Source organism: Megalobrama amblycephala, linkage group LG3 (assembly GCF_018812025.1).
Source record: "Megalobrama amblycephala isolate DHTTF-2021 linkage group LG3, ASM1881202v1, whole genome shotgun sequence".
Classification (NCBI taxonomy): Eukaryota; Metazoa; Chordata; class Actinopteri; order Cypriniformes; family Xenocyprididae; genus Megalobrama; species Megalobrama amblycephala.
In genome coordinates this window covers 52,847,951-52,866,521 of record NC_063046.1, presented here as the reverse complement: position 1 = coordinate 52,866,521, position 18,571 = coordinate 52,847,951, and the positions used below count along the sequence as shown (strand labels likewise).

Below are 18,571 nucleotides of genomic sequence, written 5' to 3'. Positions count from 1 at the left end.
AGGTTGTTAATCGATAGTATTTGCTTCTGTTGAAACTGCCAGCCTGCATTTTTTCAACTTAGTTTGAAAATAATTGTGTTTAACAGCATAATTCATGGTGAAAAACTGCCTTACCCATGATGCTGTGCAGAAAAATTCTACCAATCAGTCGAAACAAGCAAAAATGCACCAAAAGAGCTCTTTAGCTCCACCCACTCTCATGAAACACTGCATATGACTTGAGTTGGCCTCTGAAAATACTTAAATATATATATATATATATATATATATATATATATATATATATATATATAGATAGATAGATAGATATGCATATTTTGCAATAAACAGTGTAAAAATTGTAGTTCTTTCTCTTACTAAAGCCATTAAGTTGTTTTTGTCTCATATTCAAATACTTTTTTGCTTCAAATCAAAATTTGTAATGTCATGATTCACCTCGTAGCTGGTTGGCTTGGTTCATGACTTATAATGCTTTAACAAAGACTTTTTTGAAATCCCTATGGAAGAAATGAATGGAAAAAATACTTCCGGAACCAGCGCTGCTGTAAAATGGGAAGGGCACTGTTGCACTCTATTGCAAGTTTATATCTCTATTCTGAGAAAAAAAGTCAGATTTGTGAGACAAAAAGTCACAATTACTTTTTTTATTTTTTTATTCTGTGGTGGAAACAAGCTTCCATAAATTGCTGTACTTTAAATAAAGGTCTATTATTATTTTTTACAGGAAAAGGATATGACAAAAATGTAAAAAATAATTTTTCTTTGATATTAAAAATGCTGTTAAATTTGGTTTATGGATAAATCACTGCTAGTAATCAGACGTGTCTCATCGAGGACTTCTGCGTTTGTGGAGTATAAAGGTGGTTATGTGAGCTGGCCCGCCAACAGAGTCCATTCAGATGTTAAATGACGTTCTCAAAAAGCTGCATTGATCTCATGATGTTCTCATCCTGTAGGGAGCAAACAGACACAAGTTAACACTTTAATAATGGATGATCCTCAGGACAACACTCTGCTGCAGGCTCAATGAACATTATGTAAGGAGCTTTTCTCTTTACTCAAGAAAAACCTATTGTATATGTTTTCAAGAAAGACATTCATGCAGAGCATCACATTCATACCAAAAATAGGCTTACATTTTGACAACAGTCTATAAATTCATCTATAGTGACCACGCCATCCCTGTTTTTGTCCATTTTCTGTCAAGACACAAAAAGGGTCACAAGGTCAGTGTGTTCATTTGAGGTTGCTCGTAGACATTTTTCTTGCTTAGAATTACATCTAGACAATCTCTGTGATAACAGAAATTAGATATGCAAGATTACAGTGATAAGTAACGTGAACATTCTGGGAATGTACTTGCTTTACCAATGTCCTATCCAGTAAATAGTGAGGTGAAGTCCTCTTTTCAATCCTTTATATTAAGTGTCTTTAACTGTACTGTCATTTAAATTAATCATTTGATACAAATCACTTATTGTGTACATACATGTTTTGACCCACCCTAAAACCTACCCATTGCAATACAACACAATAAGAGCGTTGTACCTAACAATTATCACCGACCACTTTATTAGGTACACCTTGCTACTACCGGGTTGGACCCCTTTGCCTTCATGGCAGAGATTCAACAAGGTGCTGGAAACATTCCTCAGAGATTGATGCTGCAGATTTGATGCAAATCTCCGTAAAGTGCTCTATTGGATTGAGATCTGGTGACTGTGGAGGCAATTTGAGTAAAGTGAACTCATTGTCAGGTTCAAGAAACCAGGTTGATATGATTTGCTGCTGGAAGTAGCCATCAGATGATGGTACACTGTGGTCATAAAGGGATGGACATGGTCAGTAACAATATTCAGGTAGGCTGTGGCATTTAAACAATGATCAATGGTGCTAAGGGGCCCAAAGTGTGGCACGAAAATATCCTCCACACCATTACAGCCTGAACCACTGATACAAGGCAGGATGGATCCATGTTAATTACGCCAAATTCTGATCCTACCATTTGAATGTCGCAGCAGAAATCGAGACTCATCAGACTGGCAACCTTTTTCCAATCTTCTGTTGTCCAATTTTGGTGAGCCCGTGTGAATTGTAGCCTCAGTTTCCAGTTCTTATCTGACAGGAGTGGCACTCGGTGTGTCTTCTGCTGCTGTTGTCCATCTGCTTCAAGGTTGGGCGTGTTGTTTGTTCAGAGATGCTCTTCTGCAGACCTCGGTTGTAACAAGTGGTTATTTGAGTTTCTGTTGCCTTTCTATCAGCTTAAACCATTCTGATCATTCTCCTCTGACATCAAATAGGCATTTTCACCCACAGAACGGATGCTCACTGGATATTTTCTCCTTTTTAGACCATTCTCTGTACACCCTAAAGATGATTGTGTGTGAAATTCCCAGTAGATCAGCAGTTTCTGTAATACTCAGACCAGTCCATCTCGCACCAACAACCATGCCACTTTCAAAGTCACTTACACTGATCAGGCATAACATTATGAGCACTGACAGGTGAAGTGAACAACACTGATTATCTCTTCATCACGGCATCTGTTAGTGGGTGGGATATATTAGGCAGCAAGTGAACATTTTGTCCTCAAAGTTGATGTGTTAGAAGCAGAAAAAATGGGTAAGGATTTGAGTGAGTTTGACAAGGGCTAAATTGTGACAGAGCATCTCCAAAACTGCAGCTCTTGTGGGGTGTTCCCAGTCTGCAGTGGTCAGTATCTATCAAAAGTGGTCCAAAGAAGAAACAGTGGTGAACCGGCGACAGGGTCATGGGTGGCCAAGACTCACTGATGCACATGGGGAGCGAAGGCTGGCCCGTGTGGTCCGATCCAACAGACAAGCTACTGTAGGTCTAATTGCTCAATAAGTTAATGCTGGTTCTGATAGAAAGGTACCCATGCTGACCCCTGTCCATCACCGAAAGCGCCAACAGTGGGCACGTGAGCAGCAGAACTGGACCACGGAGCAGTGGAAGAAGGTGGTCTGGTCTGATGAATCACATTTTCTTTTAGATCACGTGGATGGCCGGGTGTCTCTTACCTGAGGAACACATGGCACCAGGATGCACTATGGGAAGAAGGCAAGCCGGCGGAGGCGGTGTGATGCTTTGGCCAATGTTCTGCTGGGAAACCTTGGGTCCTGCCATCCATGTGGATGTTACTTTGACACGTACCACGTATCTTAGCATTGTTGCAGACCATGTACACCCTTTCATTGAAACAGTATTTCCTGGTGGCTGTGGCCTCTTTCAGCAGGATAATGCGCCCTGCCACAAAGCAAAAATGGTTCAGGAATGGTTTGAGGAGCACAACAACGAGTTTGAGGTGTTGAACTGGCCTCCAAATTCCCCAGATCTCAATCCAATCGAGCATCTGTGGGATGTGCTGAACAAACAAGTCTGATCAGTGGAGGCTGCACCTTGCAACTTACAGAACTTAAAGGATCTGCTGCTAACATCTTGGTGCCAGATACCACAGCACACCTTCAGGGGTCTAATGGAATCCATGCCTCGACAGGTCAGGGGTGGAAATCACATTTCTTCCCATTCTGATGCTCCGTTTGAACTTCAGCAGATTGTCTTGACCATGTCTAAATGCACTGAGTTGCTGTCATGTGATTGGTTGATTAGATATTTGTGTTAACAAGCAGTTGAACAAGTGTACCTAATAAAGTGACCAGTGAGTGTATATAGATATAGACACCTAATTTAAATTGTTTTCTATTTGAAAAACAATCAATATGGAATACATCAGATATGGAATATACAAAAAAAAAAAAAAATCAATCTCACCTGGAAAAATATCTCCACATGCTGTCGTGGAGTTTCCTCTTTAAGTGTGGGATATGTGCATTTCCCCATCATGTCATAGATGGACTTTATGATATCTAACATTTCCTGTGAATCCCAAACAATAGACAGGCATGTTGTTTTTAGGTGTTTCTACATAATCGAATTTTCTTGTAAAATTTACTCCAACAATCTTTATTTCATTTACAACCTTGTAAAATATTTTTTACAGTAATATTTTTTTTTACAAATATTACAACATTTATTAATCTAGTTAATAAAAGTTTTCAAGTGATTTAATAATGTATGGTGTATTTCGGCATATTAACTAATGTTAACTGTTTGTTTATGTAGAGACTTACACTAAAATAGAATAATAACTGCTGTTCATTGTTAGTTCATGTCATCTGTCAAATGAATTCATGTTAATGAAGTGACCCTTATTATAAAGTGTTACTGTTTTTCCTCATGTATTACCTCTTTTGTTATATATCCATCTTTATTAATATCGTACAGGTTAAATGCCCAGTTAAGCTTCTCTTGAACGGTGCCTCGTAAGAGAATGGAAAGACCCATCACAAAATCCTGTGATGAAATGAAAGACATAGAGAAATCAGTCAGAAGAAACATGCATAACAACATAAATGTGTATTTTACAGCTAGAACATGATTCATGATTATTCTGCTAACAAACTGCTTCATTTCATGAGATGACATTATACCTCATGGTATTTTAATGGTTGTATTATGGATCTTGCTTGTTCAAAGTACATAATGTTGGTTTGAGCTCACATTTCTCTTATGTGATGGAAATAAATATCTTTAATAACCACATAAGCATTTTTCTCCAAATGATGAGAAGAATTCTTTCAGGCTGAACTTTTCACATGAGCACTTGAGATTTTTAATTACCAGAAATGGCAAAATAAACCTTAGTGGGAGCTAAATGGCTAAAGGACAAGCAAAGCGTTGTTATTAAAAACAATATGAGGTTATTCTCATTTAGTTTAATTACTGTATCGCTGGGAACCAGCCATGTTTGTTTATAGCCAAAGAATGAAATCCTTATTATGTGCAAATTGAAGGTTCACTGGTGGTTAAAATGTTTCCTAATGTCTCAGTAAGAAACAAATTGTACAATATGTTGTCAGTCAAGACACTGATGCAGCAGCAGTCAACTCAAACAAATCATTTATTTCTGTAATAGCTCCAATTGTGTTTATTGTTGCACAACATGCCACTGAGATTTTGCTTTTCAGGATTTTTAGCTTAAAATAAATAGGCGAAAGAGTATTAGGTGCTGTGTTTGGTAGAGCTGCAAGATTCTCGATCAACTGAGAATCACATTTTTTTTGTTTGTTTGTTTAAAATAGAGATCACGATTCTGACTATACAACTAATCAAAAATAACATGTAATTTACTAGAGGTTCTGACAAAATGTTAATAGCTGCAGTAAAAGTATTAATTCATTTGAATTATTTAAAAAAATGGTTGCATGAATGATTCAATGACTCTCATAAAGACTTCTTTTCACTTCTTTCATTACTGGATGAATCAGTGTTTTAGAACGAATCTCTAAAATGAATGATTCAATGACAAATACATTTTTTAACATTTACTTGTCACCACCTACTGGTGTAGAGATGTAATTGATACAATCTTTATTTGAGGCATCAAGTTACTTTCAAAAGATGATTTACACTATTTTGCTATCGTAGACATCAGTGTTTATATCTGAACTATGAACTTTTATCCCAGTACTTCTATGATCATTTGAATTATTGTAACACAGAAATAACAATATTGTGTGGTTAAAGAGTGTTTGTGAAACTGTTGTATTCCTATACATGACAACTGTTCTCTTTGGATCAGCAGCAGCGCAAACGCAGATCTCAATGTTCACTGTGATCGTAGCTAATTGCCAAAGATTTAATAGACAGATTTAAATTGTTGTAATTTTTGTAATAAGATCTCATGGGTGTTTGAATCCAGATCTGGGAATAATTCCTTTTAAGTTTTTCACCATTTGTAATCATCTTTTATGGAAGCTCATTTCCACCCCTCAAGATAAAAAAAAAATAGATATGCATGTGTGTGTTTGTGTGTGTGTCCTAATATGAAACTGCAATTCAGTGTAAATGCAGTATTATAGATATACTATTAATGCCATGCATGTGAAGGAGATTGCAGAGAGATTCAGGCAAAATGCTCCACTAGTATTATTACTTACCTCAAAACTGACAGAGCCATTGTGATCGGTGTCGAACGCATTGAACAGAAAATGTGCATACGTTGATGCATCTGAAAAATAAAACGGGAAACTGCTCAGCTTCAGTCACTGCAATGTCATTAACTCATTGCACAGCTTGTTCTGTTCAACAACCAAGGGGATGCATAAGCTTGCACAAGCTATGATCCATTATGCTATAAATAATACAAATAGTGTGTGTATGTGAATGGGCTGGGAATGAGTAAGGCCACGTGAGAGAGGTTTGTCACAAACCCTGACAAATGATGCAGAGAAGCTCAAACCCATTATTATAAAACTACTCCTTTGACTGCACAGTGGCACAAATCATGTGACTCAAAAGGAAGAGAATCACTACAACAGTCAATTCCACTGAGAGACTTCCATTCAGATCAGTGGTGTGTGTGGTGGACTCCTGAAATGACGAGGAGAAACTATTTCTATTTGATGTTATACAGTTTAGATTGAAGACATAAGGAACATAATTTACCTTACAATACCAATATCAAAACTATATATTATGTAAGAGATTATTCGCGGCTAGCTGTGCATTAAATGATTATAATGCACAACGTGCAGGCAAAGAACCTCCCAACGCGAAGCGAAGTGCATTCAAATCATTTTATGCACAGTGTGTATGTCCTGTGTATGTTGCTGTGTTCTTTAGTATATATGCAGGTCAAGGCGGTTGATTTAGGTTTTTTTGGCATCTCCATGTGGTCCTGTTCAGTATCGCAACTTGACTTGTCTAAAATGTAAACAAGCTTTTTGCTGTTGCACATACTATACACTGTGAATTCTGAAAGGTTTTTTTTTTTTTTTTTGTTGCTGTAATTTTTTTATGGGTGTAGCCTTTGGTGTAGCCTACATAAATGTATGAGTTATATGAAATCATATCATTTGGTTATTTGGTGTCCTTTTTTGGAAAGACATCTACATAGTAAAATCCCCAGAGTTAAATCAACTCTGCTCAGAGTACATATGGTCCCTCTCTAAATAGTGTTAAAGTAACACTGAAGCAGAGTTAAAGTTAATGAGATAATTAAGCAATTAATAAGGCTGTGACTGAAGTCAGTTGTAGTTCTTGTGTTTCTCTTTTCTTCAGTGATTCTGCTTGTTAGCCGCAGGTGTTCATCACTAATGCACAATCATCAATTAATTGTTTAATTATCTCATTAACTTTAACTCTGCTTCAGTGTTATTTTAACACTATTTAGAGAGGGACCATATGTACTCTGAGTAGAGTTGATTTAACTCCCCGAGGTCTGAAAACGCGTCCGCGCGTTTTGCAGGATTTTTTTCACATTGCAGCAAAACAGACTTAAAATACTCCGTCATTTCTTGTCATAGAGACATAAGTAATATATAAATTGAAACTATAGAATATCTTCTTTTATTTGTGTACACTCAGAGTAAAAACACAATTTTGTGCTTTTTGTAAAATAAAGAAAACTAACATGATGCATGATCTCTCGTCTCCCTCGGAACGAACTATAAATCTGATAGTTCTCAGAAAATGAACTGTAACTTATGAATACTAATGACAAAAAAAATGACACTTGTGTCTAAAGAAACGTTGAAATGTCAGGTTTTAAATCGTGTAAGTCAAATCGAAAACAAACATTCTGTGTTTATGTAATCTGTATGAAAAGAGAGCCATGTCAGAAGTCTGTGATTCAGCTCATTACCCGCTAATGCGGCGACGCCCACGGAGCCAGCGCTATTCAGATGCAAATTCAGAGACAATACATGCATTCATCGTCTCAATCGTGTATTTATTGTCTTGAAAAGTGTTTATTTGGATGGTAAAGCCATGGTTAGCGATCTCTAGAAGACATGCCGTTAGTTCCTAGTTCCTTTTCTTCTTTATATGAATTTGTGGCCTAAAGGTGTACAGAGCGCCCTCCGGCTGCAAGTATGAATTAAAAACACAGTATCCAGCACTCATAGTGATGACAATAAATATTACTTCTCAGTATAGAAAATTGACATAAACATATAAGAATCCATCAATATTTCTCCAAATGTGCATGCTTTTAAGCTAAAAGCCTATATGAAATGCCATAGAGGTAACATAATTGTTCAGACACTTTGCATCACAGAAATAGATTATATTTTAAAGAATATAATAGAATACAATTATTTTAAATTGTAATAATATTTCACAGTATTGCTGTTTATGATGAGCTGAGACATTATTACAGAGGGTTTTTTTCACAGCCTACCTGACTGAAAGGCCTCATTAATATGCAAGTCATTTCAGGTCATTATTATGCAATTCTTTTGTCTTCTCAGGTGAGAATCACCCATTATTCATGCAGATTCACGCCTCCACGCATACTGTGTTTCTTGACAAAAAGTGTCTTACAAAATTTAAATCTCTCTATTGTTTTATATGAAAGAGTAGTCAGCATAATTTTTACATAATTCTGAAGCAAAAACTCTAGTCTACAACCTCCAATAACCAGAAGTCTTGTGAACACAGATTTAATATACTTTTTTTGGCCTTATTTCAGTGACTTAAGTTTTTTGTTTTTTCAATAACCACGCATAAACATTATTCCTTCAAAAATACAAACATGTACATACATGTTCCTCACATATTATTGTAGCCTAGTTTGTGCTGAATACAGTGTAATGACACTTTTGTCATTTATATGTTTATGAACAACTGAAAAAGCACAAATGTCAGGGCATGTCAAAACTTCTCCAAGCCCCAAATCAGCCTCAGACTCCAGAGGGTTAACAGAGGTAAATTTACCTTGAAAAAAGCTGAAAAATACAGTTTTGTGAAAACCACACTTCAATCTGATGGTTTACTTTGCTGGATATAGGCAATGATGGCAAAATGGATGTGTTAAACAAGATAAATGGTGTATGCTTAATTTCATGATAAGTGTACGATTAATTGCGATTAAGGGTGCACGATTAATCATGATTTTAAAAAAAATCTATTGACAGCCCTTATTATTATATTATATTATATTATATTATATTATATTATATTATAGAATGCACTTTAAGTGTCACTTCCTGGACATTTCACTTTAAAAGTGTCGCAAAACTTGCAAGAAGCAACGCAGTATAATTTTTCTGAAATGACACCACAGGCACATTTTTCCAATGAGTCTGGGTTACAGTAACAAAGTAATAATAGTATTTTTTGCCAGGTAACCTTAAATGGTAAGTTTTAAATTAACTGGCTTAATTAAGTCCAAAATATTATTTAATAAGGCAGAACCAACCTGACTACAATGTGAAAATTGATTTTTTCAGCATTAAAGTAAATAAAACAAAGATTATTGTTTTTCAACTCAATGCCTTACTTGCAGCAATACTACAGCAATTTTTAAGAGAAAATTGTTTCAAAGTAAATCCTACACCTAATATTTTTGAGAGTACACCAGGGTACACCAACAAAATATTAAAAAATGTCAGATCAAGTTGTATTAGAAATCACACTATAAGTGGTATAACTGTAAAGGAAATAACACTAGAGAATATATGAGTTTAAACACACTCACCTCCCTGTGGAAAGAACTGAGCGTAGATTTCCTTAAATGTGTCTTCATTGACCACACCACTGGGGCATTCCTGCAAACACAGATACAGGCATTTCTATGACAGTCTTATTGAGATGATATTGTGGAGTGATTTCAGCAAGAGAACCATTATGCACATACATATCCAAATAAGAAATGACATCATTCCTGAGCAATAAAAATGTTATCCATTGTCCATTCTCGCCATTGTGATGCAGTCTGATATGCATCATAAATGAAAATGTGAAGCATCAGGCAAACACATTGTGCTAGAAGTGCATTTGCTGCATTGAACATAATATCATGATATGACTCTCCTTCATTTCGAATATATGAGCTCAGAGAGATTGCAAGTGCTTGTCAGACTTGACATTTTTCCACACTGTAGTATAACTAGATAACGATAAACCTCATATACGATTTGTGTAGCATTCAACATCGAAGTCTGCATTTGATTTTAGTTCATGACTTGCATTGAAAACGCTGCTTTGAAAATTATATTAACATCCTCAAGATGACCAACCAATAGTTTAAGCTGTCACGTTTATCTGATCAAACAGTCTGACATGTTTTAGTTAAGGTAACTCATTTATGAGCGGCTCTTCAGAAATGATCCTTTCAAGCCTGAGGTTGCATTGAACATTAGGATGGCTGGTGCTTCAGAACATCAGCAATGCAGTTTCTTTATTATTCTTATTAAGGGAATTGTTATGGCTGTTATCCAAGTAGTGTTTGTTTAAGCTAACACTGTGAAACTGAACAGTTAAATTTATTGGATGAAATGAGTTTGTTTTACACAAATAATAATGAAAGTTCATTGTACTTAATATAAAAAAGTTGCGTGAACTCAATTTCATTGTAGTAAGCTGAACTTGATCTTGGCTCCGCCACACTTAAAAAAAAATCAGTTAGTTTACTTAAATGTTTTGAGGTAATAAGTTTCCTCAAATGTTTTGAGAATTCTGAAGTTATTGTGTTTTACAGTGAATAATGTATTTTATTTTTTCAAGATTGCAGCTGCTGTAACAGATTTACATTAGCGTTGTTATTCATATGTCATAAACAAGTGATAGTTAATGCGATTACAGACTGAACTTTATAAGACCTGCATTCTAGCAAACCTTTATTAGCCAGTTACAGCATTACTTGTATGCTTCATTTGATATGATAAACCAGCTAAAACAAACTGAAATAACTTTTTAACAATACATGTCCCTTGACGACAGACATAAAAGCATTATAAAAGGAGCTAATGTCTTTGTCTCGAAGAAGATGTAGTGTTAGATGTATTGTTTCAATTCAAATGTTTGTACCAAAAGAACGGAGAACTCTAATGTTTTTTTAACTAGTTTATGGAAAGCACAATGCTGGATTCTGACATCTATATAACATTTAGCTTTATAAAGTGAAACAGATGAGTAAAGTAGCAAAGAAAAATAGCAGCAAAGTAGCTTTAATATTCAATTTGAGGGCATGTATTCATCCTGCCTGTTGCAATTTAAAGTGAGTAATAGAGGTGTCATTTTTGCTGACAATCTGTGCATTCGTATGATGAAGACAAAACATCCCATACCCATAGTGCAAAACAAAGTCAAATCTGATGTGTATGTCTGTTTGTGCTTATTTTGAGCATCATCGGCTGTTTTAACTGGACTTTTATGCCTGTAACTTGTGTCCTCTTTATTTTGTCCTTTAGAAACATATTTTGTTGTTCCATAAATGGCATAATTGAAGCATTCTGTCAATACTGCACTCCTGCAGTGATAAACACATGATTCTGTGTATGTCATTTGAAGGATTTTTACAAATGACTAATCCAAAGGCACTATCCGATTTTAAAATGGCTGGAACAGTGTTATTTGGACCCCAGGAATTAGATTAGATTATAGTTTTTCAAGATGATTGCTGTTGCTTTATCACAATGTGCTAAAAAAGTGTAACTATTTCAAGCAAGGTAATTGCAGAACATTAGATGTCCTTAATCCACATATCAAGAGAGATTTCAGTTATTTTCAATGATGACAAGTGACTAAATAATCTGAATCATCCACTTCATTCGAGTTTGGATATTTATAGGGATTGCATTTATGAAGAACAATTTTATCATATGAAATAGAGTTGAGCATGACTAGAAAAATGTGTATTCACTATACAAAATGTTTCTGTCTTTTGTAAGACGTTATTAATTTCCCTGTATTTTTCGAGGAAATTAAAAGCACAGTTTGAAAATTTCCAGGTTTACCATAGATTGTCTCTCCATTTCCATTCACTGTCGAAAAATGAAGCCAAAATGGCTGGCATCTTGTGCCGATGGCGTCATTTAGAGCCGAAGTCTGCGTAGTAGCGATCATGAGGTGGAGCCGCGGTGTCAAAGTCCCGCCCACACTCCCGCTCCCGCAGACTCAAACACAAACACAGTATTTGTAATTTTTTAGTTTGGCTCAGGTCCTATTTGATTACATGGAGAGGGTGGAGCTTATGACCTATAATGCAGCCAACCATTAGATCAAAATGTTTTGCCTTCACTTTTCAGGATGTGTACATATGAACATATAAGTACATTGTTGTAAAATAAATCCTTTAAAGGTCCCGTTTTTCGTGTTTTTTTGAAGCTTTGATTGTGTTTATAGTGTGCAATATAACATGTGTTCATGTTTCGCGTGTAAAAAAACACAGTATTTTTCACATAATTTACTTATCTGTATACCGCTGTTTCCACTGTCATAAAAACGGGCTGATGACTTCCTTGTTCTATGAAGTCCCTCCTTCAGAAATACGTAACGAGTTCTGATTGTGCCAGCGGTTCCTGTGTTGTGATTCGACAGCTCTGAGCGCACAGTGCCCGGAAAAGTCACGCCTCTTACCATAACGTGGAGATGCACGCGCTCAGTGTTATTGTAAACATGTCTTTAATTTTACCCTATCAATTTGAGCCGGAATCAGACCCGGTGATTGGACTGCGGGATGAAAATAACAGCGTTTCGACGACATGGCGACAAACACACTCTACAAACGCAACTCTTGTGTATTCCTGTGGGCGGAGGTTAGTCAAAAAACTGTTTTAGTGACGTCATTAAAGAAGGAAGTAGAGGGATTTAGTCCAAACTGACCGTTCGATGTAGGCGACTTCTGTTAAATAAAATATCTTGCTTGGCATTGAACTTTGAGCTTTAAAATTTTACAGATTTTATTTATACTCTAACAACAACATTACACACTAACTAAAGTTTGAAACATGGGATCACGAAGAACAGGACCTTTAAAAGAAAATCTTCTAAAATGACAATCAGGTCATCATTTACTCACCCTGGTGTTGTTTCAATGTCATAATTACATCATTCTTTCTTTTATGGACCACAAAAAGAATTTTAAAAAAATGTCCCACTTGCACTCGTCCATATAATGACAGTGAATTGCTACCAGCATCAAGCTTTTTAAAAAAAAAAATGCTAAAGTATCACAGAATGATCCCATGTGACATGTGCCGTATATTCCAAGTGTTCTAGGGGGTTGGTGAAAAACAAATTGAAATTTAAACTATCCCTTTAAAAATGTAAATGGGATAGTTTAAAGCGAAATTTAAAGCGCGTACACACCTCACGCACCGGATGCCGTGTGCGCGCTCAAGGCAGTTGGACATAGTGGTGTATTATAGGTAAAAAGTGATATAAATACTGTTTGGTTTCCCGCACAAACCGAGCGTTTCATGTCTTAGGACATCAATGTGTCGTCATAAGCTGCAGGGTTTAATTTGGATTTGTCTGTGCATGTTTTGTTTTACTCTCATAGATTTTGCTCCCATTGACACGCATTATTACGGCTGACAGACTGCAACGGTTGGAGTTAAAAATCATCATTTGTGTTCTACTGAAGAAACAAAGTCACCTACATCTTGGATGCCCTGGGGGTAAGCAGATAAACATCAAATTTTCATTTTTGGGTGAACTATCCCTTTAATGTATTATTTAACAAAATTCTTGACCTTGGCCGTTCTGTGCACTGCACACATTCATGAGACTCTATTAGCACCGCATACACTCCGTCTCGCCCAGAAAAAGCACACAAGCTGTGAGAAAGTACACAGATACTTTTTGGGGGATTTCTAGGCATTGTGTTTCATGTACATTTTTGTTCATCTCAATTTCTCACAGCTTGTGTGCTTTTTCCGGGCGAGTGAACTGCTGGGCAGAGAAGTCCAACGGCCAAGTTTAAGAATTTTGTTAAAATCATATACCCCCCAAACACTTGGAATATATGACATGTGTTGCATGGGATCATTCTGTAATATTTCTGCATCTTTTTTTTTAACCCTTTCGAGCGTGAGTTTAAAATATTCTAACTGTCCCCCCCAGAGTGAGTTTTTTTAAGGCGACCGTTATTTTAGAACGTTTGCCTTTAATGTTTCCATAGCGACGCGTCATGCGTGTCACGAGCGCTGAGCGCAGCCACAATAACACTGTATGACAGGTGGATCGGTATTATTTTGTTTTTCCTTGTTTATTTAAAATATTCACAAACTTGCTTACCATGTTATCAACTATCTGATATTCCGATCCTCAAATATGTGTAAGTGAGTGTGTTTTGTCGTTTAAAAGCCTTTATAAATTATCTTTATCTTGATCTATAACGCGAGATGGGCACCGCCATCTTAGTTTGCCCCGCAGTTCGCAGAGTCCTGTCAGTCGGATTTACAGCAAGTGAATTCATCATTTTCTCCCGAAATATATGCAAGTAAGTGGCTGGTGAACTGGAAGAATAATAGAGTAAACTTTGTAGTTACTTAGGCCCATTATGTGTGTGTGTCTGATATGAATAAATGTCGGCAAATTGTATATGAATGGATTGTTATTGCTCCTTCCACTGATGTCTGACATCAGTGTGTATTTTATAACTCTAAATATATTGTTTTAATGGTGCTTATGTGTATTTAAATGTCTGAAACCTTAAAAGAAACATTATGTGGCTGAAAACACTGCATAGTTGTGATATATGACAAGAGCTGCGCGCGTCCGTCTCTCAGCCAGAGCGCGAAAGAGCAGTTTGAATCTGGCAGTTATGTGACGTCGCTTAACGTTCGAAATCCCATATGTGAGACCGTACGCCCAGGGGCACAGAAATAAAAATCCCATATGTGGGACCGTACCGCTCAAAGGGTTAAAAAGCTTGATCCTGGTCGCTATTCACTGCCATTATATGGACGAGCGTGAGTGGAACACTTTTTTATTTAAAATTCTCCTTTTTTGGCCCTTAAAAGAAAGAAGGGCATATGGCATTAAAACAAGACGAGGGTGAGTAAATGATGACTTGATTTTCATTTATAGGGTGAACTATCTCTTTAAGTACTTCACAATGGAAGACAATGTGTGAAGCTGACATAATGAAGAGTCCATCTGCAGGGCAAACTATTTGAAGTTTATAAAGTGGGCACACGTAACAGTACATGTCAAAACTCTCAGCAATAAAATGACATGAAAATCAAATAATCAGAAACCAGCCTAGGGCATTCAGAGCCAGATATGAAACCTCATTACAGTATTCCCTTTACTGTGTATTGAGCAACTAGAGGAGGAGGACTGAGAGGTGGTGTGTGCTGAGCTGGGAAAATTGTGCAGTTTTTGATACAAGCACAGTACAGGTAGGGATTTGTTCTTTGATCATTCTTCAACAAAAGAGATTGTACAACTGTCTGTTACACTTTCAGAATACAGTTTGAATCTGCTGGCCTGGTTAAAAGGATTCAGTCATGCTTAAATGGATTTACTGTATAGAAACATCGTACACAGCATATCTTTAATATACAGTATGAAGCCATCTTGAAAGCTTGACCTCGTGATGAACTTCCACTGTCCCTTTGTGCATTTCATCCGAGTACAGTGATGAAGCCTATGTAATCTCTGCTGAGTGCTCTTAAAATAAGTGTTTAGGACCTACAAAAAACTATAGTTATCAGGTTTTCTGGAACAAATCGGACTCAGTTGATGCCTCTTAACACATTCAGTTCATCCCCATCTTCCCTTAGGACTTACATTTGGGACACAAACTTCATCTTTCCATCATCTTCATGTATCCCAGACTAATACTATCACACAAAACTTATTTTCAGTTTTCTTTCTAAAAGACAAGATAAGTGCCATTTTACTACAAGGTAAAGCAATCAATTTGAACTATTTGCAAATAATATTTTATTTTTAATTTTAACGTGCCCCATTATGCTTTTTCAGATATTACCTTTCATGTACAGTGTAATATCGCTGTTGGTGAATGTACAGTAAAAGGTCTGCAAAGTTTAAAAGATCAAAGTGCATGATAAATAAAGTTATTGGCTACGTCCAAAATCGCATACTCTCTTGAGTAGGTATTTATTTTGAATAAGTAATTACATCACGGCCACTAAAATAGTACATTCTATTATAGTATGAATCTGTGTAATATGAATGTAATTCAGACATACTACATTTGCCATGCTGTCATTATCATGTGACCTACCAGCATCAATTACGTTGCTCAACTGCCATTCCCAAATCCTCTCCCGTGGCCTCATGGGATAGTAAAGTGTCCATTGCATGCACACTTCAGAATCTCGCCGGAACCAGTAGGTCATCCGGATACTTTTTGTATATTCTTTTATGAGTACTGTGAATTTAAACATACTTCTTTTGTCACATACTGTTTTTCCCCTACTAAGTAGTATAAGTAGCAATTTCGGATGCACCCATTGTCTCCTAAAAGAAAGAATCGATGCTGAAATTCCAGTCTCTTTTCCTGTTACATACCCATGTGACAATGTAACAAATTTGCATAATGTCAGCCTATGGTCTTAATTGGCTGCCTGTGGACAATGTCCACTTTGTCCCACCCTCAAACACTGTAGTTGTTGCTGAGACTGCAAGAGTCTGGTTCAAGAGACTGCAAGAGTCTGGTTCAAGAGACTGCAAGAGTCTGGTTCATGTTGTCGGCATTCCATCGACTCCTGCGGTGGGAGACGGGAGTCGGAGTCATGTCCGAAAAACCCAAGTAGGGCTCACTGCAGCCTGCGGTGGACATCCAACTCTGCCCACATCCAAGTGTGAAGTCAGAAGCCATGCCATGCCCAATACGTCACCTCGTGACTCCAGATATGTGTATATATCTGTGGTGACTCCCCATCCCCGGGACACCCTGGAAAACCGATTTTTAGGCGTAAGGGTAGGTTTTAGGTGGGTTTCAGTGCAGTGTGTCATAAAAAGATGAATATAAGAAATAAATGATAAGAATTAGGTTAGAACTTAAGTGTTCTCAATGCTCAAAGTTAATGCTGAAGCACAAAAATGTCCCCCCAAACCACTTCACCAGAAATCCCGCCCTGCAGGTAATTTCATTGGCTACAGTGACGGGTAGATTTAGGTGTCATGAGCCAGGTTTCATTGCTCCTTATTTTCTTCTTTCTTCCTATCGTTTCTTTTAGTTATTTTCACCTGCAGCTCATTTCTTCTCAGCGTTCGTGCTGATTGTTCACATATCTGTTGCGTTTCTTATCTGATTGTTTCCCCTTCTTTGCTCTGCTGCTAGCCGTGCTTCAGTGTCGGATTATTGCTTTCCCATGCTGGTGTTTGCTCCTCGCTGTCTTAAGAAACCTTTCTGACCTGTTACATTGTGTGTGCCTCATCTTTAGTCTCAGTCCCAGACACAGACGCCTTCTCTGGATCTCACCATCTGTACCTTCGGTTCCCTCTGCCTGGTCACTCCATCTGCCGGACCGTGGGTTTTCCCATCTCCAGCCTGAAGATACCCTGGCCTGAGACGGCTCTGCGGCTCCCCTTCATTGCTGTTAATGACTGTTTGTTTTTGATACCTAGCTTCGTGTGTGTGTGTCTCCGCACTTGGCAGACTGCCTACGTTTCTATTATTTAAGGACTATTAAAACTGTGTTCATTGCACTCTTTCGCCTCTAGGTCCTGTTTCCCTGACATTAGGGATCAGTTTTTGGTGTAGGCAATCAGTAATGTGATTGACATGACCAATCTAACCTTAAGAATTGGCTGCAGGGTGGCATTGGACTGGCTTCTGACGTCACACTTGGATGTGGGCCGGGTTGGATGTCCACCGCAGGCTGCAGAGAGATGCTTCTCGAAAAACCTGGAATCGAACACCCCTAAATAAAAGTTTTGTTTCCAACATGCGCTGTAACCAGAGCAGAGTAGGCTCAAGGAAAGGAGGGGTTTAGAGAGACTGAATCTTCAGACTCTGAGTAATGTGGAGATATGCAATGTATATTATGAGAAAATTAAAGAGTTTTTTGACCTTGGATGCATGTATATTGTAGGAGACCTCCAAAACAAAATTAGGAACCTTTAAAATAGCATAAGAGGGGCACTTTAAAGGGGACCTATTATGCAAAATCCACTTATGCATGGTGTTTGGACATGAATGTGTGTTGGCAGTGTGTGTACACAACCACCCTATAGTGATAAAAATCCACCCACTCCTTTTTTTTAATCCCCATAAATCATAAGCAGTGTCTCCCAAAGACCTGTTTTCAGCCATGGTGCTAATGTGACATCACATTAGCCACAGGCCCCGCCCACGACCGCTGACTGACAGTCCTGTATTACCATAGTTTTCGCCCTCAGCAATTTGTACGCTGTCCACCATTTTCTCCGTGCTCGACCAGCTGTAGCGACAACAATGTCTTTGTTGTTGGATGTGAGAGTGAATATAACAGTCTTCATTTACTGACATCTGAGCCGCTGAACGCAGTGGATTAGTTTTATTTTTGAAGGGATGCGCCACAGATCTACAAACCCGATTCTAAAAAAGTTGGGACACTGTACAAATTGTGAATAAAATGCAATTTTATGAAAGGAATGAATGGAATGCAATCATTTACAAATCTCATAAACTTATATTTTATTCACAATAGAATATAGATAACATATCAAATGTTGAAAGTGAGACATTTTGAAATGTCATGCCAAATATTGGCTCATTTTGGATTTCATGAGAGCTACACAT

The 18,571-nt window shown here is 37.3% G+C and overlaps 1 protein-coding gene across 4 annotated transcripts in view; it reads right to left on the bottom strand.

Annotated features, from left to right (window-relative positions):
- Positions 1-333: 333 nt before the first annotated feature.
- Positions 334-18,571, bottom strand: part of kcnip4a (potassium voltage-gated channel interacting protein 4a) — a 269,903-nt gene continuing 251,665 nt past the window's right edge. For all 4 annotated transcript variants that reach the window (XM_048186032.1, XM_048186031.1, XM_048186033.1 and 1 more), the window contains exons 3-8: positions 9,563-9,632; positions 6,021-6,091; positions 4,267-4,374; positions 3,793-3,897; positions 1,137-1,199; positions 334-950 (exon numbers count right to left, since the gene is read on the bottom strand). In XM_048186032.1, coding sequence (XP_048041989.1) covers positions 903-950; positions 1,137-1,199; positions 3,793-3,897; positions 4,267-4,374; positions 6,021-6,091; positions 9,563-9,632 — 465 coding nt within the window. In that variant the 3' untranslated portion in view covers positions 334-902. The remainder of the gene's footprint in view (positions 951-1,136; positions 1,200-3,792; positions 3,898-4,266; positions 4,375-6,020; positions 6,092-9,562; positions 9,633-18,571) is intronic.